General features: G+C 41.8%; 1 protein-coding gene across 2 annotated transcripts; it reads right to left on the bottom strand.

Annotated features, from left to right (window-relative positions):
- Positions 1-309: 309 nt before the first annotated feature.
- Positions 310-23,708, bottom strand: nap1l1 (nucleosome assembly protein 1-like 1). Of its 2 annotated transcripts, XM_085437712.1 has the most exons (16): positions 23,579-23,708; positions 19,572-19,610; positions 18,440-18,528; positions 15,598-15,700; positions 13,261-13,402; positions 10,852-10,932; positions 10,356-10,484; positions 10,130-10,201; positions 9,915-10,054; positions 9,304-9,449; positions 9,183-9,202; positions 8,574-8,696; positions 8,414-8,446; positions 8,277-8,327; positions 4,799-4,835; positions 310-2,138 (listed from the first exon to the last, which is right to left on the bottom strand). In XM_085437712.1, the coding sequence occupies exons 2-15, from the start codon at positions 19,586-19,588 to the stop codon at positions 4,830-4,832; spliced, it is 1,152 nt and encodes a 383-aa protein (XP_085293838.1). In that variant the 5' UTR covers positions 19,589-19,610; positions 23,579-23,708; the 3' UTR covers positions 310-2,138; positions 4,799-4,829. The 2 variants fall into 2 exon arrangements, with proteins under 2 accessions (XP_085293838.1, XP_085293837.1); XM_085437711.1 differs by lacking the exon at positions 4,799-4,835 and having other exon boundaries at positions 23,579-23,707.

A 23,708-nucleotide genomic window follows, 5' to 3' on the forward strand; every position in this document is an offset into this window, starting at 1 on the left:
TTAAAGTGCTTTATAAATAAAGTTGATGATGATGATGATGATGACTCACGTGCATAAGACAGTTTAAATTGGAACGCTTATTTTAAACACAACACTTTGTCAGGACCATTTGTGATATTTTATGATGCACGACTAACAAGTTTAAAAATAAGTGTCAGGGCATGCAAATATACTTTGATGGCAACCTAATAACCATGCTGTAGTTTCCGGGTGATAACAAGCAAAGCATTGTGTTGATGTGACAGATTGAAATATTCTACAAAAAAAAAACTTGATGGGGAGGAGAGAGAGAAAAAGTCAGCCATCACATACATGTTTAACCAATTTATTCATGAACATACACGTACAGTTATTGAGTACATTAGTATTTTGTAGCATAGCATTTTGCCTTGACAACAGCTGCTCAGAAGGACGCCCCCACAGAAATCCAGTCAGTCCATTTCCAATGAACATGATCTGGACACTCCCTGCAAAATGCCAAGTACCCTGGATCTCCACAGTGGACATGATGATGCCCCAATGACAACCAACAGATGGCTGTTCTCACAACCGAGGGGAGAGAAAGGGGGGGAACGCTAAAGGACTGGGGGGAGCAAGGCTGCTGTTACATTTCAGTTCCTCTCCTGGCTTTAAGTATTGCTCCGACAACCTTTTCCAAGGCATTCTGGGTAACAAAGGAAGCAGGTTTGGGTGGGCAGGGTGGTGGGTCATGAGCCAACACAATGGCCTTATCACACTCCCCCATTTCTTTCACAGTGATAAAAATGAACCGTGACCTCAGCTACTGGGCTCAGGTTCACATGCGACATGAATTGGTTACATGATGGGGGTGAACAAACCGAAGAGGGAAAAAGTGAGGTGAGCCCAATCTTGACACTCCACCCCTCCCCTTGTCATCCACCGTGCTACATCTGCCCAACACTGTTCCTATAAAGCTTCCCTGAATGGGACTAGTGTGCCTCCCTCGACAACAACGGTAATGCACTTTAAACCAAATAGCACAACTTGAACTCTGCAGAGCGGGGCTACAGCACCCCCTCTCACATCCCCCCAGGTATGGGGTGGGAGGAGTCAAAGGGCTGCTCACATTGAATAATTGGACAGGACACCACTGGTACACCACACAAGTAACAAAGTGCTATAGAAAAAGACGACAGCCACACTACTGCGAGCCTTCGAGGAGCCTGAAGCGTGAGGTTACTACGCCATCCTGACAAACTGTCTCACCCCACCTTCCAGAGTTTTCTTAAGATAAGGAATGTTCGAGAGTCGGCTGTAGAGAGCCACAGGAGCGAAGAAGTCACTGCAAACGTCAGTTTTGATATCATTTTAACAGTCCGTCCGGAGGAAGAATGGCAGACTCTTTAAGAGGTTCACTAATGGGGCCAGCCAGTCCGTTTACCGGAATGTTTAAGCGGAAAGCAGTGGAGCACAGGTGGCACAGGAATTCCCAAAGAAATTGTGGAGGAGTGGGAAAAAGAAAAGTCAGGTGAGGGGGTGGCAACTGTGGATCCCACAGAATAAACTGGACTGGACACTCAGGTGCAGCTAACACATCCATCCTGTCTGGAAATGCTACAGTGCTTTGTGAGTTCTCTTTTAAGTGCTCAAGTCCCCGCTAAGAGTTTAGAAAACAAAAGCTAAAATAAATCACTGGGACAACCTGGAATTTAGCTTGGAGGAGAGGATATATAGATTGGTGTCGCCGCAATGCCAGTCTAAACCACAGCTGTTGTCTAAGAGCAAATACAACAAAAGACTTCACAAGAACCCAAACTAGTTTAGCAGTGAAGAAACAAGTTCATGCTTTTTGAGGGAGGTTATCTTCCTGCAGTCTAACTATTGTACAGAGAAGGAAGAGAGGGGAAAACAGGTCTAGTAAAATACTATGTATATCGAGCCACACTGCTCCCAGTATATTACCATGAGTTTTTGTAACAAAAATCTTGAAACCTTTTTTTCTCCAAGTTCTCTACCAAGAAAAATACAAAACATTATAAGGCGGTAAGTAACTATTTTTTTATTTTTTTTATTTATATATTTCTTCTTTTGAGAAGCTGTTACAGTGCAGTTGATCCTCGAGGCAGCCGGGTCAGGCTTCACTGCTGCTTGCACTCAGCTGGGGGGGCTGCATCCTTCTGTAAGAAACAGGATGGTGGGTGTTAAGATGAAGGTCGCTCCATACAGACTCATTCAAACGGCACGTACGCAGTCACGCCACTCCACCACTCAAGCAGCTACAAACTCAAACTTCTCACCTCAGCTATTTTTAAATGCAACAGAAATGACAAGGATGTGATGACTGACACATTCACATTAGACAGACAGCAGTATGAAAATACTTTTTGTTAAACAGTATTGATGCAAATAAACATCAGGCCAGGGATTCTTTAGGGTGCTGGTGAGACCATTTGAAAGTGACATGACTTTCAGAGGATCGAGTGCACTCCCGTGGGAAGCTCCAGCAGCAGGTTAGCTTAGCAGTAGGCTGGCTCTGCTAAGCTAACATTTTTTTTCTAATTATCATATGCAACTTGTGACCTTTAAGTGCTTCATATAAATCTTTCCCCATATGTCTTTGTATCAGCATGAGGCAAAATAGTGACAAACCTTAGATGGCCATTTCAAGTTTTTCTTCTGGAGTGTAAGTGTAAGAGCACTCATGATGAAAGCTAAGCTGACCACAGGTGTGAGGGAGATAAAGTGCTTAAATGGATAAAATAAAGCCCGATGTGGATGGCTTGGAGTTTTATAGTGCCCTGAGCGAGCTGTAGGTATTGCAAGTTTCTTTTACACAGCTAGGAGGTTCCTGTCATTTTTACTTTACTGCAGTCGTGACTGGGAAACTTCAGGGGGCTGTGCGCTCATGTCTGAGTAAGGACCACTTCCCCACCCACCAGCCTCTACTGCACAAAAACCATCAGCTGCCAGCATCCCCAACATGCCAGCCTAACATGCTAGTTTCAGCAATATTACGGTTCCTGCTTTAACGCACATTAGTTGGCATCTACCAGGAGCATGTCAATCTTATGCAACTCTTAAAGCACCCTCAGACATCTTTCAGCACTCGCATGTTACTAAGCACTTCAGAAATCAGTGTGAAGGGTTTCCAACATCATAGAATACACTTTGATTCTCTTATTGTCAGCTGTGCCAAAGGATTAAAGGATTATTCTGTTCCATTTATCAGCACATTCATCCAGTAAACACATTTCTACTCGTCTACTTGATGCATTCTGAGCAACCAGGAATGACAGGTAAAGGTAATTCCTCATGAGATAAACAGTTTGCTCATTTTTCTGAGACTTAAATGTTGCCGTTTGAGAACGCCGAAATGTATCTTGGTGCCTTAGGAAATGACAACTTTCAGATCTCTCTGAAACATTAACGACATGATAGATCTCATTTTAAGACGAGCTGGTGGATCTTCTTGATGGGGTGTGTCAACAGGACAATCTGCTGTCCTCAGTTTGACTTATGGTGAGGAAAGAAACTCGCTCAGTAATCTTCAACAAATGCAGACAAATACTGGAGTTTCGAGGCCTCCATCACTGTATGAGATAATCTCATAATGAGTCCTGTGGAGGACAAAATAATAATGATTGTTCACTAAAACAAAAAAAAGAAATCAGACATTTCTGTGTAACTTGTTGATTAGAGGCTGATATACCAACATCCAACCAGCTAACTGCCAGAGATTCAGTGACTGAAAATTTAGCTTCAGAATCTCCGCTGGTTAATTAAATTAACAATGGCTGGGGTATATTTTTTTTAAACCAGCAAAGTTGAATAATGGGACTCCGTATCCACAGTACAAACTTGGGAGAGACCCAAACATCTGCCATAGGAGCCCATTTTCCATTAGCCCTTTCAAAATAACAAATGTCGACACTTTAAACATAAACTCAAGGACTTCAGATCAAATCAATTAGCTGCCAAATAAATGAAACACTGGGGCAACTTAAGGTTTAAAACCACACAGAGGATCATTAAGCCCCCGGCACACTCAGGGTGGGACATCCTTGGACATTACACACTTGCAGAGGTGATGATGGCACGCTGCAGCTGTTCAAGGCTGCTCTTCATGGCCTGATGCCACACATTACTACAGAGTGAGGTCGTTGCTGCCACCGTTCAACACATGTGGCTTTTAATGAGCGACTCAAAGTACACATTCAAAAAACGAATGCCCTGTCTGTAACCAACACCACTGCTGCAGCATCTGAGCTTCTTTCTCCATATACTACCAGAACTCCAGTTTCTAATGGATCGTAACAGGCCCTTTAGAATTAAAAGCACTTTTGGGGACATTTGAGAGCCATTTAACCAGACATTAAGACATCACAGCAGCCCTGTATTGGGGGCATGTAGATGAACAGAGGTCATGAAGGAAAACAAAGGACGTTCATGGACGAACAGACCAATGACATTTAAATGGGAACTCGCACATAAACAAAAAGGACATTTTTGCCAAACAAATCATCACCCTGATGAACTAGCCTGTGTTTGTGCATGGGAAGAGTTCAACATGGTGGGGACAAAACAAAGAAGGTTGGGCTCGCTTCAACATACAGAAATGATACAGGTGCAAATGCAGAGCTCTAATATGGGTTAAACTTCATGAAAGAAAAAATAAAAAAGCCAAACCAGTGAGTTAGGATAGTGTTAACACAGCAGCCGAGGAAGGGTGGAGAGAGACAAAGATGGAAAAGCCATAACCCAAAATCAAAAGGTGTGGGGGTGGAGGGTGGTGGGGGTGTGATGGTGGAAAAGCTGACAATTAATGAGCTGTACCTACCAGGATAGGGTTATTTTTCTACAGTCACCACTTAAACCTAGTGAGGAAAAATTTAAAGAGTAGCTGACAAAATATGCCAAAGTGACAGGTGATGAAGACACATCAATGAATAGGAGGAAAAAAAGAAAAAGCCAAACTCGCAGAATACAGAATGTCAGATGTTTTAGTTGAGCAAAGCAGCAGCAGAGCTCATGCTTGTTTACATGCTGTGGTGTCAAACTCAGCTTCTTCAGTTTGGTGTAATTCAAAGTTACTAGTCTCAGGCCAAATGAGTCAACACGCAAGGTCATGCAGGTAACCCCTCAAAAACCCAACCGTACAAATATGACTACCTACAAAAGGACACTTTGAGTCCATTGATCACAGACGTTCATGCATCTTGCTGCCGTTTCCAGTGCTTTTGTTTACTCAGTTTTTTCCAGCTGCATTACCTTCATCAAGAAGGATGCAGAGAATCTCAGTGAACAAAGAGCCCCGCAGGAGACAACCTGTTATTTTGTGTCTCGGGGGGACTAGGCCAAATCTCATCAGATTTGCACTTCATTTGGTGTGTGCATGCCCACTTCTATTCAAATGGTTAAAGATGGGCACAGAATTTCTGGCCCATTAAAAGCTGCTGACCATGACGGGTGGTTCAAGCAATGTTAAACTGATAAATACTGTATAATGTTGTCTTTACATTCCATGCATTTTCAAGTTTATTTCTAATGCAGTGAATGTTTGCTGACAGGTGATGAAGGACCCCTGGCTCTCAGTCACAATACTTTACAAAGTGGTCTGGCTCATTGAGTAACCTGCTGAGTAACCATAATGTAGTAAAGATACATAGTAGTAATTGGACTGTCACAATAAACACAGCTGGTGTGTTCAGGTTACAGTAAATTTGGAATCCTGGGACGTAGGCAGCCTCGGCAGCTCTGGGTGAGGGGGGAGAAAAGCACCTACTTTAACTTGATTGATGACTTTAATATTGCAGTCATTTGTGACTTAAATTAATGTTTTATATCCAGTCTAAGGTTTAGACCAGGGGTCGGCAACCTTTCTGATGGCGAGTGCCATTTAAAAATTCCTCAGAAGTCAGTGTGCCATATGATTGCATTAAGAATAAATTTAATAACACTCTATGAAGTTACACAATAAAAACAAAAAAAGACACTTTTTATCCATAACAGCAAATGAACTGTACAACAGAAAATACAAACGCTATTTATGGTCTCCTCACAACAACAAGAAAAATAAACTGGGCCAATTTGGCATGTTTGTTAATACAGAGACATGTTAATGTGATCTCTGGTCTCCCACTCAGACACACAGGTCTCCGGGTGTCCAGCGGACAGCTACCTGAGGACACTCATGTGAGAGAAAATCTGCTCACACAGATATGTAGAGCCAAATACTGTCAATAAGGCCTCTGCAATGTTCTGAAGACAGTTAAGCTTGTCAGGTAGTGATGTCCAGCAGGTGAACATGCAGCTCCATGAACACGCACAGCTGTGGATTCCAGCTGCTTCGATGTTGCATTAACTGGCATTACCTCAGCCAGTTAATGCGAGACAAATCCAGCTGCTCATTAAAGATTTCTGGTTTGTTCAGAAAAGAAAACATTGGTCCAAACGCCTGAAAGTCCCAAAAATGCATTGTGTCTCGAGTCTACGGATGTATCCGTGTATCTCCGTGGTGCTGATGCTGTGCTGAGCGGACAGCTCCTGAAGCTTTTGAAGTGTCGGAATGTGGAAAGCTAACAACGTCCCTCTAAGTTATTTTTAGCCAAATACAAGTTGAATCTGGTAGTTGGGGTTGTTAGCTAAGATACCGTCATTAAGAAGCGACACAACTAATGTGTCTATGCGAGCTAATTTGCGATGTGCCCCGCTGGCCCAGCCATTTATTTTTTGATGCACCTTCTCAGATTAATTCACTGCGTGTCGTGCTCAGGGCTGGACTGGGACAAAAACACAGCCCAGGGTTGACTAAAGACCGGCCCACCAGGTATTAAAGCCATAAAGCCTTTGAATGAAAACAAATGCTGCTGTGACAGTGATGTACAGTCTTGTTGGTATATGTATGATTTCTATACATTTTACATCAGATAAACACTTTGGTTGTAAGCTTCAGATAATTATTTAATAACAGCGAGACATTTTAAATGAGAATAAGAAAGTATTTCTTTGTGCCCCCCTTTCCCTGTTAATGCCCTACCTGCCCCCTGGCAAAACTTTCCTAGATCCGCCCCTGCACAGTTACCAGCTGTCAGCTACTTAGAAAAGGATCCTGGTGTTATTTATCTCTCAGAAACAGCTCATAACTTCAACTCATTCATGAGAGAGAATGAGAGAAGAAGCAGCTGAAGCGTAACGACAGAATAAATCCAGCTTTGTGTCTTTTTCATTGTAGCTGAAGTCCGGGACAAACTGCGTCTCTTCTCAGCTCAACACGAAACGCGTAATAATTTCTCTGAATGCAGGACGATTCTGTCTTTTTACGGGACGGTTGGCAACTCTACTAACTAACCTTATGAATAAAATAAAGTTCACTATCAGTAACATCACAGCACCCACCCAGCTGTATAGAAACTCCATCATGCTAGCTAGCATGATGGAGTACGAGTACGAGTTATTGTAACTGACTGTAAAAAGTCAGCACAACAAAAATAAACTGCACCTAAACTTGGTTTATATCCGGCGGCCGCCTCGGGTCTCTCCTCCTCCTGCCTCTCCTTCCCTCATCCACCTGCTGGCCTCCACCAAAAATCTGGCCAGTCCAGCTATGGTCGTGCCATCAGTAAACCCTTCGCGTGCCGTGCCTAGGGTTGCCGACCCCTGGTTTAGACTAAGATTGACGTGGTTTCCAGATGAATTTGTTCATTAGGTGATGAAGTAAAGATAAATGAATGAAGATAAATTGCTTACTGGCAGATAGATTTTGATACGTTTCTGGGCAGTTACCATAAAATGAGGTAAAATCGTGTCCAAATGTGGCAGAAAGCCTATTGGCTAAAATTCTGTACAAACTTGAAGGACTTTTTTTTTCCTTGTGTCCTTTTGTTTCTGGCATACTGTATCTGTGTTACTTTAGCTTTAACAACAACAACATGCAGCATTCAAATTTCAACAACTTGTAAAAGTCAAGCGGAAAATGGAGCGCTGAAAAGACAAAATATCAACTGGATGCATTTTCTGTCTTAACCAGAGAACCAAACCAAGGTCACAACAGAACAGAAGCTGAAGCAAATTAAAGCTGGTGTAAAATGAGATGCATTTGTTGACAGTATGTATTCTGTATGTTGAAATCAGCTGTTCTCCACCTGCAGCTCAGGATCCTCAGGTGACAGAAAATTATGCAGAAAGATTCTGAACGCAGTGACTCGTGAAGCTATCCATCGCCTTAAGTAAGAAAATCCTGAGCCATCAAAGTTGAGAACTGCTGAGTAAGGTCTTTTCTCACAGCACCAGAGATCTTTACAGACATGTTCTCTCACCTTGGGATCATAGTCGGGGTCGTTCTCCTCGTCAGCCTCCTCTTCACCTTCCTGAACACACAGCACAGGGCAACTTCAGTCTACAACTTCCAAAATGTAAGCTTTAGTGGCTTGTGGTAGTTTTTTGGTGGTTTTACCTCATCATCTGCCTCCTCTCCCTCTTCATCATACTGTAAAAGAAAAACATTTGTTAAGAGCCAGGATCATGCCAAATTAAAATGCTTATCTAAGTTGAATTAATTCTTACAACTCAATCACTTTGTAACCCCACCCAAGATATCAAATGCCCACACTCACATCATCGTCATCATCCTCTATGGCCTCTCCTGTGAAATACAGCACCGCTCGGGGTACGATACGTTCGCGGATGAAGTGGCCAATTTCAAAGTCAGCAGCCAGAATGGCTTCCGAATCCTCATCCTGAAATCAGACAGTTTATTCATGCATTTCCTGAACAAAGTGAGAAAGCAACCAGAGCTGCCCCTGATTCAGCATTTCTATACAAATGGCATCTGAAGTGCGTTTCCTCCTTGGAGGGAAGAATGGGTACAAAACTGATTACAAATCCTCTGGCCTGTCAGGCACTAAGGTTTGCCTTTAAGATGTGCCAAGATGCAGCTGGAGTTAGTGTGTGATAAAATTTGAATTTTGTCAAAATCAAAAGTTGAGAAAACAGTTTGTTGCCAAACTGTAGTGGCTTTGCTTCTAGTATTACTCAATATTAAGATTCACAGACCAGCCCCTCTGGCAACCTTGACTGTAGTTACTTATCTGGGTCACCAAATCATGTTTTTAAGTCACTACATGATGTTTGAGGTTAATGGAAGTGTGCGTCTCATATAAAGAAGTTCAAGTTAATATCAAAAGACATCCCAGGTGAAATGGTGTGTAAAAGCACCAACTTACCAACTCGCCATTTTCTGGGACTGCAAAGAAAGCACAGATCAAAATGAAACAATGCAAACAAACTCAGACTGGAGCAAACTCTGTATAGCAACGGTCAACTTCTCTGCCATGTCACTCTTACCCTCTGGTGGGGTGAAGAAGTTGAAAAAGGAGTCGTTGGGGACCGTTTTGGTGACCGTCCTGACCGTGCCACGGCCCTTGTGCTTTTGTTTCTTTTTGATTGTTTTCAATGTGACGTTCTTGCCCTTTGTCCATTCAATCGTGCAGCTGTTGTCAAAAACAAGGAGCAATGGAAACAAGGTCAGGAGGCAGCATTTGAAGTGTCAAATCTAAAAAACATCTGGGATGTACGAATTATCCAGTAAGGACTTTCAATTATCCTCTGCCTCTCTGGTTGGAGAGCAATACTGGTGGCCACCAGTGCTCACCCACAACCTCCAAGTTAATACGAGTTTGGTATACATTTGATTTATAAATTGTGACCTCGAGGTCACAGAGTTCAGACTCATCTCAGATATTTGGTCGGTGCACCTATGGTATGACTTTCAAAGTCCTATGTCAGTTCACAAGCTGCCACGTTGCCCACTCAACAGCACCACTCCATCAGCCTGTGACAGCTGAGGTGCAAAACTGAAGAAATGATAAGCTCTTTGGCAGCATTTCATTATGTGCATCAAAAGTTGCTTAGAAAACAAAAACCTGAAAAGAAAAAAAAGAATCGCCGACACTCACCCTGTGCAGCTCATGATCTCTGGCCCATCGAAGGAGAAGGGGTCGTTCTCATCGGGCTCTGACCTCATCTTGTAGGTTTTTGTCAACACTGTGTTTGTGAAGAAGTCGTTTGGCTCAAACTGGAACTCTAATGTGAAGCTCTGGTGAACACAAGAGGCTGATGAGCAAACAGTCAGACTGGTTTTAGCCATTTAAAGTATGAGAAGCACACTTACCATTGGCTGTCCTGGATCTGAGAATTTTACTTTAATGTCTTGTAAATGCTTAAGGATGGGTTCATCATGTTCCTGAGGGGAGGGAAGAAGTGGTTTAGAAGCAAACACAGAAAACCACACGAGCCAGCCTATACAGCTATTGGCCAGGAGGTGGAAGCAAACCCTGATTATTGAATTAGAGAAGTAGTCGCTGTCTGTGACCCATTTTCTGTGTGCGTAAACATACCTGCAGCATGTCACTGAGCAGATCCACATTTTTGAAAACCGTTAACCAGAATTCAGGAATGCCTTTGGGGTCTTCTTTTTCCTCATCCTTCTTCTCTTCCTCCAACTTGGCCTTCTCCTTCATCTCATCCTGGTTAAAAGAGGTTTTCTTTTAAGTATTTGTATGTGTGTTTGGTGAATAAACAAACCAAAACATTTTATGCCCCGTCCACATATACAACCACACAGCACTGAACAGTAATGACCAAAAGGGGATGTTAAAAAAAAAAAAAAAACAAAAAAAAAAAAAAACCTAGCTTCACATGCAGCACCATAGTACAGATTTAATCCACTCTGAAAAGCAGTTGTCTGAAATCAGTGATGGTTGGATGCTGTGCTGTCACTTTGGGAAGACAATTTGGTCCACGTATGAAATGTGAAAGCAGAAAAATGCAGAAAGCCAAGTATTTGTACAGTAAGCATGCAGGTGTATTTGTCATTTGTCCCTGCTTACGTACCGTCAGCTCTTCCTCTTCATCCGCTTTCCATTCACATTCCTCATCTGTGGGCTCATAAGCTGCTTTCACTATGTCACTTCTCTGTGAGGAAACGAGAGAACCATCTGAATTACATATTTACACATGCATTTATTTTATACTGCAAGTTATACCACAGCAAATCAGTTCTTACAAAATAAACAAATCCTGCATTCTGTGAGTTGTATGAGAACAAGCGATCTCTGGATTCAAATGGCAAAGTAGTCATTTCAAACAGTGTTACTTTACAGGAAAAGGTGCCTTTAACACTGCATTAGTGACATCAGAAACACCCAGAACAGCAGCTTGAAAGCAGTCCTCACTGCAAAGGTGAAGGATCGTGCTAGGGCTGCCCAATTAATCGAATTTTAATCACGATTACGATCTGGGCTTTTAACGATCATTAAAAATGACTGAGCCGATTATTAGCCCCTCCCTCATTTATCCGCGACACCTTAAAGGCCGGTCCGTGAAAATATTGTCGGGCATAAACCGTCCGTGGCGCAAAAAAGGTTGGAGACCGCTGATTAAGAGGACCCGAGGGAAGCTCGGAAAGCTAAGCAGAAGTTATTTGGAGAGTGACTGCCGTTGGTTGAAAAGAGTTAAAAAAAAAAAAAAAAAAAAAATCTTCAGTGGTGTTGCACACTATTTTATATATTTTTTTAAAGTCATTGTTAACCCTTTAAAGCTGGTCAGAGCAGCACGCTCCGTTTTGCGTAACTATTTTTAAATCCCTGTAGAATCTGAACCGTGTAAGCTAGCGCAATAATTTGTTTTGCATATGAAACCGGAGGAGTTGTACTTGCATCTGATGCCATCAGCTTGTCCTCGGTCACAGTTTCGTTCCACATATAGCTTTGCAAAAATTGCATAAAAAGCTCTTGCAGGAACAAAAACATAATATTCCAGAAACACGCTTTGCCGTTCCTATCAGCTGTTCGTAACACTTCCCACAGTGAAATGATGCACCTGCTGTTTTCTTTGCAAATTTGCATCATAGGATTGTTTTTTGTTTTTCCTGCAGTATATAAAAATTGCTGTATCTCCAAAATAAAACTATGAAGACACTCAAAGTAAATTTCCCGTGGTGGGAAACTATTTTTTGCAACTTTATTGTATTTAAAGTTTTGAGGGATAAACCTCTTAAATTTCTCCAAGTAGAAATATATGTAAACAAAACAAAAGCGATTTTCAATTTTTTTGTAGTTTATTGCACTTTTTTGCAATTTATGTAATTACTATGGACTTAATGAATACATATTATTAAAATATGGGCTATAACAGTTGTATTGATGTATAGCAACTTGAAATGCTCCCACAAATGGCACTACAGCATGTAAAAAAAATAAATAAAAATAATATAAGCTCTGGTGGACTTGGTTCTATAGTAGGTCTTAAAGGGTTAAATAAATATCGTCAAATAATCGTGATCTCAATTTCAGTGAAAATAATCGTGATTATCATTTTTGCCATAATCGAGCAGCCCTAGATCGTGCACTTATGTTACACGCAGTACAACAGTGTGATCCAAATCCATAAAGGGGCTTTTTACAACCTCTTCTTTCATCACCTTCTGATGCAACACAAAGCAAACCTTTCAACACAAGTCAGCTTAAAGCATTTACTTGACTATCAGTTAACATTTAAGAGGAACTATTTTTATAGTTGAGAAAACAACTCATTTCATTTCCCAGAAAAATTCTGGTCCCAGATTATCAAAGGTTTGCAGCATATCTGAGAAAAGCTGCTTTCTTGGCTCCACCACAGATGGAAGAATGATGAAAGAGCTATGGTTACTATAGATACACTGACACACATGGAGTGTGCTCAAACAGCAGACCAGAGCCATACGTTTTCTATGCAAGCTCCAAGTTCCCTGAGCTGCTTCTAAATCCTGATGTAGCTTCACAGATTCAAGAAAGTGTGCACTCGAGACAAATGATGCTCAAGGAGAAAGCGTCAAACACATCAGTATCAATGCAGGTCTAAACCTACTCATGTCCAGTTACAACGTGAGAGCTGCAAGTCTTGTTCAAATCGAGCGCTTTGGCCCTCAGGAAGCGCTCAGCAGATTCTTGTATTTAATCAATGTTTAGGTAAATGTATATGCAACCTGTAGGCTTATGAGAGTTTCTTCTGAAGAGCAGAATTTGTGATTCAACCGTTCTTCAAAAAAACAAAAATAAATAAATACATTCTAAAAAGAGTTTTTAAATTGTCATTTATGTCCTAAGTCTCTGTAAAGGAAAGAGCCATACAAAATTAGGCTTCTTACTGTGAGTGACTAAAGAGTGGCTGCATCACACTGGAACACATAATACGCAGTAAGTTTTACTTTGTGGTGACAAACCATGACTTCTTTACAAAGTATACACAAGACCAAAAACATACTTTGTCGAAGAGGGGCTGGTAGAGGGCAGCATACTTTCTTTCCAGCTCATGTACTTCCTCGTAGAACTTCGCTTCAATGTGGGCACATTTGACCTGCAGGTTCTTGAGAGCATTGACACGTCTCTTTACGACCTTTGGTAAACTGAGGGAGGACACATGAACAGAAGACATGAGGACAATCCTGGTTATTGAAAAGTAATATTTAAACTCCAAATAAAAAATGTAAGTATAAATATATATATACTTGATTGTCATTCGTTTTCTAGCCCTTACAAAAAAAATTTAAGTCACAGGGGGGAAAAAGTGATTGAGGCAAAGAGCGGCCCCCTCTTCAGAAGTTAATCTGCAGAGAGCTTTAGAGAATGGCAACAAAGTGCAGACATACTCTCCCCAGAGGATCCATAGTGAGTCAGGATGGCCTTTCAAGAAAACATTTTAAAAACAGTAAAAAAAAACTATGCTGAGAACTGCTTTTATTCAGATTTGCTTCATTTAACACCAGCGTCGGTTTCTTTTGCAGATTTACTTGGTGGACACTTGGGGAACTTGTGGCCTGGGTCTTGCTGTAGATGAGAGAGGGGTTCCTCCTCATGTCTTACAAGGTCACTTCCATGTTTGCTTTTAATGACAGACAGTTTATATTTTTAAAACGCAAACTGAAATGAATATGAAACCATTTCATCACATCCATGCTTCTCATTTCCAACTCATCGCAGACTTATTTTGTAGGATGCTACCGATTCCATTCAGCTAGCTTTCAATATAGTGCATTTATCTGATGGTGGAATAAATTCTCCTGTAATGCAAATCTGCTCTTTCTGCTTGTTCTTTCACATCAGACCCCATGTTTCTGCTTTTGAAGGTGCACATCTCTGCGGTCCCATTTGGACACCCTGCAACTTTAACATCCTAATTACATCTTTAGAATCTGTTGAATGATCAGTTAACCAGACTCAGAAGTGCAGAGAGACTGCACCCAGTCAAGTTTCTCTGCAGTGTGGTAAATTAGAGATGCCTGCACTAGTCTGGCAGGGGAATGCGTGTTTGAGTCCCAAGTGCTGGGATGCAACCGGTGAGTTTGGTGGTGACTGCCAAACACTTGACATGTTGATTAAAGAGCTGCTTGCTGATGGTTTTGCTGAAGAGAGGAGCAGTGGGTGGCTCAGCCCTGTAGCCAAGATGCACAGCGACGCCCACAACCTAGCATCTCAGAAGCCCCAACCACTGACTGAACTGTCGCTGTTTCAGCAAGCATCCTTCAGTGTGGTTTTTGTTAAAAGTATCTCCTCCACTTGGATTGTTTTCGTTTTAACTATGACTCACGTCAGCTGCGATTACATTTCCTGGACTCAGGCAACAAATTGATCCATGTTAACTCAAGTGACTACACAAAATAAAGTCTTTGTGCAGCTATTCGCCCACTAAAGCAGCCCTCATTATTTACAACTGATGCCAGTACTATGCCCTGAAATGCGGTGCCCCACTGTCCTTTTTCCACAACATCATTGTATGCATTTATTTTAAAGGCTCTCTGGTATGCTGTTTTATGAAGGACACCAGGTGCTCACAGCCACTTACACTGAGAAAGCAGAGCTAGACTTTGGATTTTGCATTTTAAAACGAACAGACAATTTTGTCTTGTTTGAACTTCTGTTTAATGTTTCACTGCCTACAGTCTGGAAGTGGTCTGTAAGACATTAAATAGGTTTTCCTATTACCATACATCTCACCTTTATGTGCCTCAGCATACCCAATTTAAAACCAGCTGTCCTTACAAAGTGATGTTTGAAACTCAACATGCGTTCTTCCTTCATCGCATCCGAGACGATAATAGCTGACCTCGCCAGGGGCTGAGGCTTCCCACTTCAATGTAAGAAGCCCACCTGCTTCACACTGAAACCCGGTTGTATTTCTTGAGCCATGTAGTGTCACACCGGTAGATGCTCATCAACTCATGACTCGCTGGTTTTGACTGCACCGTTGGTGTTGACCTCAACTTCAAAGTCATTTGCATTTCTACTCAACAAGGTGTCGTCACCATTTCAGATACTCATCAGTATGCTGAAGCATGTAGATTGTAGGTGGATGTTTTTGATTGTCTATTTGCAAGGAAGTGATTGCTGTAACTGATGGAAAGCCCACAGCAACAGTTGCCAACAGCCAGACTTTAAAAAAAAAAAAAAAAAAAAAAAAAAGCAGGATCTACTGAACAAAATTTAGTGAATACCACTCTTGCATAAAAACCTTAATATAAAAACAAAAACAAAGTCTGTACATTATTCTCAATTCAGAGCTGCCTGTGTGCTGCTCAGGCAAGACAAATGAGCCATCCCTCACCTCTCCATGTACCCTGATGGTGAGCCATTCAAACCATCCAGCCTCTCCTGCAGCGCAGCCAGGATCTGTGGATTCTGCATCATCTGGACAGTCAGCTGACGAGCTGAAGAGAAACATACAGTGAAAAGAAATCTATGAGCAGAACTTGAGCATCATCTCAGAACTGATGTTGAGCGGGATTCACTTAAAACTACACTCAAATATACTGATTTATAATTGAAACCCAAATCAGGAGCTGCACAATAACAATTTCACGATTGTTTTTGTAACCATTCCATCACTGCTCGGTGGAGTGCTCTTAAGTACTTTGCTTGTTGTATGCTTTAAAGTGTGGAAACAGAGGTTGATGTCTGGTTATGTGCATTATGAATGTTGCATATACATATATGCTCAGCAGTCAAAGAGTGCTCTTTGTGCAGCCAGACAGGTGACAGATGGTACAACCCAAGTGTCCGACACATTGCTCACACCTATCAAAGCTCAGTCAGATTGCTGCTGGCAGGTGAGAAGATTAAAAAGACTGGAAGTCACTTTTCTCTGCTGGCACATCCTGGACATTTTCCTTGTGTTACAAGCCAAAAATCAGCGAGCTGTCTGGGATGCTGCACCGAGTCAAATAAATAAGCTTCTCTGAATTTAGACAAAATCAGCTCCTTAAGCAGATGCTTTAATGTAGAATTCTGTAGTAGACCAAAAACACAAGAAGGGGGCTGTTATGAAGTGACAAAACAAATGTTGCTCCCCTTGTGACAAGGGGTCACCACAGCAGGCAGCGCCACATGTTTTTATTTGGTATAGTTTAACCCTGGATAACCTTTCTGAAGAAACCTGAAAGTGGATTTGTGTCTCTGACTGAAACTGAACCACTGAGCTGTGTGTAAACCACCACATTAGATTGTTTTAGAGAAGCATCACTACACCTTTACAAACTGATCCCCCTGTAGTCTTCAACTGTTACATTTGAGGTTTTAAAGCTATACACACTTAAACCGGGTCACTGAGGGGGATTTGAATTATGTTAAAACCCATTTGCAGCACTGTCAGAATTAAGTTAACTAGCAGCTGTAGCACATTCCTCAAGTTATGTAAATGCAGGGGCAAGTTGAGCAACTATAACTGCCCATGTTGTTAAACTGACACCAAAAAAAAACAAAAAACAAAACCTCAAGTCAAAGTCTATCGGCTCAGCTTACTGGAACGACTGTAGGTAGGGCTGCTCGATATAACGATATATATCGGATGACGATATAAAAACATCTATCGTTTCATTTTACGCTATCGTTTGTTTCGTGGTGTTGCAAAATAAACTGTTTACGGTAATGTTTTTTCATGGTTCTGATGTCCCTGTAGTGGCTATATTCATTTCTTAAAGTTCTCTCTTTCTCTTATATTTAATATAACCACACTACAGACGGACAAGCGCCTGTTTTTATGCATCGCCGATGCAACAACGACGGTAACACCATCGCGTGTCCGCTTGTTTATTTTCCACATAAACCTTTCACAATAAAGCTCAAGATCCTGTTGAGACTTTTCAAAATAAACTGAATCACGTGAAAGATGCAGAATGTTTACGGATGAGAAGTAAAAAAGAGCCGCCAGGTGCTAAAAAATAAACCTTAGACTCAAACGTTAGAACAGGCTTCTCCCCGCAGTACGCCGTGTAATAAATACTCAAAGAAAACGGCGTCGTTACAACTCATGTCTAAAAATGTATCGTTTCATGCATCGGCTAAAACACTCGACTCCAGCTACGCGCAGCTGGAAACACTTCACGCAAGTCGAGCTGCCCGAGATTCACAGAATTTACAGAAAATGTTACATTTGTGTGATTTATATCGTTATCGGACGACAGATGTTTTATATCGGGAGATGAGATTTTGGTCATATCGCACAACTGTAGTAGTAATTGAATTTCAACCAAGGTGCCGCTACTACACAACCAGCAATAAAAACTTGTTTTTAATCATTACCAAATCTACCAACCACAGGAACTGCTCTATAGTGCATCCACACACTACAGAAACTGTACTACACCACAGTACCTGTGCAACTGAAGCTACAGCATTACTGAAACCCTACAATAAAGCAGAGGAGTATCTGCAGGGCGTGGGGTGCTTCATGTAATTAATAGATTTACATTCAGCTCAAACATCAGTTAAAAATCTCAAATGTTCAGAGCTTGTGATTCCCAAGTTACAGGTGTTCCACAACAGCCCTCATGTGTGAAATCTCAAAAGATTTCTTAATGAGGGTCTACACTGCATGTTAACGCCAGCAGGCTGCAACCATGTATTACTCATGCATTTATAATCCTCCCCCAGCTTCTAGGTCTTGTGTACAGACTTCCTTAAAGTGTGGCCGCTGTGACAGATCAGACGTAGGCAGCCAGAATCAGTCTTCTTTCAAGTCTGGCTTTTAAAACACTGCTCAAACTAGCTATAAAAAGATAGGCCCAAGCAGCAATCTATATCTAGCCACAATAAGCCGGGAGTAGGCCAATATGTGAGGAGTCGTCAGAACCATTGAGGATCAAAGAATACATAAACAGCATCGAGATCCCAAAATAAAACGGATCAGTGCTCCCAGCTCTCAACTGTTAAGTCTATTATGCTGTATTCAAGTTTATGTGCCACTTTGTTCACCCACTGATACTGAGTGTTTGAATTGCCATCTTCTCAATGTTATCACTTGGCTATTGATATTCCTTTGGCACTGGCTAAATAGCTTTTTTTGAGGGGGGGCACATGTGACCCCACATTCCCCCACTTCTACATTTCACCTAAACCACAGAATATGCGCAATTCAACTCTAGACTGTAAGTATACTGAGACTGCCTTACCTTTGCTGTTTTCATCTTCTCCCGTCTCCTCCTCTTCCACTTCCTCAACATCCTCCATATCTGCTGGGTCCATCTCAGCCTGATCTTTGCTGCTCAAGGAGAGAGGGGAAGGACAGAGGGTGGAAATGTTAGCCAAAACAAAGCAGTACTTATGAAGGAACATTTAAGATTGGCCAAACACTCCTGCCATCTTTTGGCTGATCACTGACCACTATGCCAGCCACATGTGGCAGTAATAGCATGACTAACAATGAAGAGCCAACTGCCATGCTGACACACCTTGCCCAAGATCATCCTGATACTGAGTGAGGGCCAGCAGTGATGCGGTGCAGCTCGAAAAATTCACTAGTAAACAAAACTGGAGTCTGCCTTTACCCATGATGCTGCTCAAAGCAGTGAAACATGATGCCCAACTTCAAGATGCAGCACTATCACAGTACAATACCGAACATAACACAGCTTCACTAGCCCGTCTCATCCTTCCATCAGGCTGCAGACTATTGTGAAAAATCAATGCCCAAGAGTGGAAGAATTTAAGAGTCAAAGAGACAGCTTCCATCCGATTGGGCCATTGTTACAGAGCCATACATGTTTTAAAGGTGGCCTGTAAAACACTCATTTAAAGGGGGAAAAAAAGTAACCCTAGGTGTTGGAGAGGTGTGTGGAGGAGCTCCTACTGCACTGCACCCTTAGATTTAACCTGAGGGGCACTTTCTGAATCTGAAAACTCAGTACCAGAAACTGCAGTTCCTCCAATGACCACATGAAGCTGGCTCCAAAAACAAGTCCAACTACTGTAGGCTTCATGTTAAAAAGTCCCATTTCATATCATAATGAGTGTGCAACTATAAATCACTGCCTCTTTTGCAACAACGACACAGGAATTTTAGAATAAAAGGCTGGGGTGTGGATGCTTTGACAGGTGTCCCACCTGCAGCAAACCCTTTGTCAGGCTTTACCGCAACTAATCTGGACCTCTCCATGGTTCTGCTTTTGGTATATTCAAGGTTTACCTTATAAGCACAAAAAATGTCACCTTCAACTTAGAAAAGAAAAACAAAAAAACAAAAAACGAGTTGACAGAGAGGCCCAATGTTTAATTTTAGTTATCAACACCACATAATGTACTTACTTGTCGATGTCTGCCATATTAACCGAGTCTCAAGTGATGCTAGAAAGAAAGAACAGAACCAGTTAGCTTAGAAATCCTGGATTACATGTTATTGTTACCAGAGGGGTGCACTACACAGGCTTTTTGCAAAATTGTTCAGCCTAAAGGCAAAGCTGCATCTATCCTAACCAGGTTAGGAGATGGCAACTTATTAACACAACCTGCTCAAAATGACTAGTTTCAGTTTAAAAACTGGCTGCAAGAGCCAGAGTAAATCATTTAATGACAATAGAAATTTCATACGCACAAAGGTGTAGTGCAATTTGTATAAGTACCAGAGGGCACCGAAGACACATGCATGAGGTTACGCATGATTGAGCTAGAGCACACTTTATGTTATGCAACTTCTGTTCTCACAGTGGAAAGTTCAGGAGTAATGACCACAACCAAAATGCGGCTCTTATCAGTAGTTCATCCGTCTGTTGAGCCTCATCTCTACCTTTACACATCTTTTTCTAGTAAGCAGTTAAAGGGTGAATACCACCACTCTGAACAATTTTATGTAATATACTTAAAAACAAAAAGCCTGGCATGTCCACTAATATTAAGAACTTGCAGAAAGGAAAGGTATCTGCGGGGGCATTGAGGATATTAATGTGCATTCATGTTTTTAATTAGTACACTAAGATTTCTGTTGAACACCATTTACAACCAACTTCTAAGCTAATATAAAGATACTGGTTTAAATTTAACAGTCCTTCATTGTGTTGTTAAACAGCTACTGGAATGTTACTGAGCACCTCCACAGTAAAAAAAATAAATAGAAAAATTTCTGCAATAAGCGCCCCACAATGTTAGAGAACGCTAATAATAAACCACAAAAACTCGAGTTACTTCATATCAAGTCCCTTTCCCTTCTTATTACCACAAAACTAAAATGATATAGTTTTTATTGTATAATTTTAAAAATGTAAAACTGCAGCCTCACCATTTTGATGCAAATGAAACTAAACTGGCTGTATAAGTAATGCTACTCCTGAAAATAGTGCACACACAGCACTACCCTCCACTCCAGAGGAAATGCATGAAAAATGCATATAAAAGGAACCCTAGGCTGCAGTCAACACAGCACTGACAGCATCTCACGAAAGATCAAAGCAGAGCCTTATGAGGCATTCACACACTGATTAAAAACAAAAGACTGAAAATGACTTTAGTGCATATGAATGTCATCTTTCCCTCATTAGTCCTTTGCCGATCAGTACAGCAGTCTGTTTAGCACTGTGGCTACTATTACCTGCTATGATCGATATTCAAATAAACTTTACTAATCTCTAATAACACGCCCATCCCCAAATAATTAAGTAAATAAATAATTAACTTCTTTTTCCAAAGAATTTTTATTAAACACTCAGGATTTGTCTAAATCCATCACATGCTTATTTTAAGAGTCCCATCCCAGTCTACATGGGATCAACCCTGGCTGTTAGTCAGTCACCCCCTTGCCACTCAGCCAAGGCCACCTTCCCCTGAGAGACTGATTAGGGTGGCGGGTCCTTGATGCAATTCAGTTGCCTCTCCCTACAGACATATTCCAACTCCACCAGCTGGGAGTGTAGCTGCTTGACAGCAGTCCCTTTTCTACTCCTGTAGCCTGGTACAGTTTGGTTTAGCACTACAGGAACCAGTTCTCCACCAGCTCTAGGATGCGACTTGCATGCAATTGCTGCTAAAACCCATAAAGGATGGACCCGAGACTCACTGAAGAGGCAGCTGAGTGCCATGGAGGAACACATGAGCCAAAGTATTTTTTTCCCCATTAAGAAAAAAAAAACAATTATTCAATTTTTTAAAAGTCTAATGGACTTTGACTACCACTACTTTATCATGACAATGTTACAAGACACATTTTATATGAATCATCACTGACCTAGCAACACATGAATGACACGACGGCATTTCAGCAGAGTGCAGATGATGGTAAAAGGTCCATAATCCTTTTCCTGACTGCCATGTTCTTGCTGCTGTCCCAACTCATTAACTACATTCAACTGTCATCCCAGGGGCAAATCTGTCCCTTGTTAGCCTGTAACACTAGCAGCTGCAGGGCTTCAAGAACTAAAGCCCAGGAGCTTATAATCTATTACACTTAACTTTTGACAAATTAGAATCGAAACCAAAAATCTATGTAGGTCTTTCAACAGAGCAAGGAAATTATTTCAACAAAGCAGCATATCATAACTGTTTATCTCAGGTGGGCTATATTCAGCCGATACACCAAGATTATTCAGCTGCAGAGCTGATGTGACACTTTTAGTTTGGAAAAGTCACATGACAGATCAATGTGTTTCTCCCCTCTTGCAGAGGATAACTGATTTAGGGAGAAGCCTGCCTTGTTGGCTGGTTTGTGACTTTAATTACATCCCATTTCTCAAATGAAACCTGCAGTCTGCCACTTTTGGAATAGCAAGAAACGTTTTTAGGCTTTCACTTTTTAAGTTTACACTGACAAATGAATAACTCTGAAAGTGTCTAGGAATAATAAAAGCACATGTGCTTTGTTACTCTAGGATGACACCCACCATCCCTACCACCTCTCTATTTCTCCAAATTATTGATAAGTACTGGAGAAAGCTCTTAGGACAAAAAAAGAAAAGAAAAAAACTTCCACTGTGCAGAATGAGATGACAGTGTTTTTAGTTGGGGTAGTTGACTTATAATGCACGAAACAAAGACTTGGGTATATTACGCACAGGATAATACCAGCCTGGAGCATTTTCTATCAAATTGCCGAGGCCAACCTGCGTCAATATCAACAGCATGCCTCATTGTTTAAGTCCCTAAAATACCTCAACTTGTTTTTTCATTGTGAAAAGTGATAACAACATCAGCGCTTCCAGAGCTATATGTGGCGATTCATTTGAACAAAAAAGATTTAAGCTGCTCCCACTTTGTATGGTGTGTAATTGCCATTAAAAAAGAAAAAAAAGACAACTTAAACCCACCTACGTCTTCCCTAGAGAAGACTAATTGCAACACGGAGCAGCTAATTGATTACATTCTCCTAAAAACATCAAACTGGCCCAAAGACAGACCCTTACTCAAGATAGCCATTTCTTCTATCCCTGCCCAGCGACCACGTGTTGCATGCTGAAGTCATGTCGACCCATTCATGACTAACAAAAAGCCCCGGGTGGATGCCTGCCTGCTGAAACCACATTTCGGCTTCATTTGGCAGCCAACCTGTTGAAACGTTTACTCATTTTACCCACATAAAACAAGCCGGACTCCGGCTAGTGTACAGACCAACTTTAGCCGGCCTGCCTCAGTCTAGTATCAAAGAGCTCTTGTGTGTGCGCTGCTAGTTAAAGCTAGCTTGCGTGCTGCTAGCTCGATGCGCACTACTCGGGGAGAGCAAGTGGGAGGAACAGCTTCGACAGACACGGTGCTGTAACTAGAAAATATGGGCCAGTTAGGAAGTGGTGTCAACGCTCCAGCACCACGTTTTAACCAGCTTCCCCTTATGTAATAGAACCGACTATCCAATTCAACCAAACGCCGCGTGCCGTTATCAGTAAAGCTCAGTCTCCTGAACAGTCCCCCGTCCCCCTCCATCTCCACCCACCCATCCTCCACAAAAATAAAAATAAGGTCAAGTCCAAAATTACAAGAAAGGAGACACGTGTCAACAAATGTCGAAAAACGCCGACAAGTGCCGGACTTAGCCAGCGTTTTGTCCTCTCTGCGAATGCAATGACTGGTCAAACAGTCCGGTGGAAGCGGACGAACATAAACGCTGTTTTATTGGGTTTTTTTTTTCCCAAATCGCGTGTAACGTTAACACACATCATGGTGGAGCCAGTCTCAATGGCTGCTGCCACTGTCTGACTTGACTAGCATTAGCAAAAGCAGCGCTGTCACCCTCTTGCCACCGTTCGCTCATACAGTGGGACTGAAATTCAACTTCGGGGACGACGACCAAGTTTGGGGCGTTAGCGCCGAAGCCATTCCCAACTCCCGTCTCTTACCTTCGCTGTCTAGCCGGAGGCTGGTTTGGTTAGCGGCGCTACGCAGTGAAGCGGTCTCGGGGAAGAAAGAGACTCCGCTCCGATGGCGGTAAAAGGGAGAGAGATCCCGCCGCCTGCGCTCATATACATC

This window comes from Copadichromis virginalis, linkage group LG17, assembly GCF_057382275.1.
Source record: "Copadichromis virginalis isolate Kocher_CV1m ecotype Utaka linkage group LG17, C_Virginalis_male_GT1.1, whole genome shotgun sequence".
NCBI lineage: Eukaryota > Metazoa > Chordata > Actinopteri > Cichliformes > Cichlidae > Copadichromis > Copadichromis virginalis.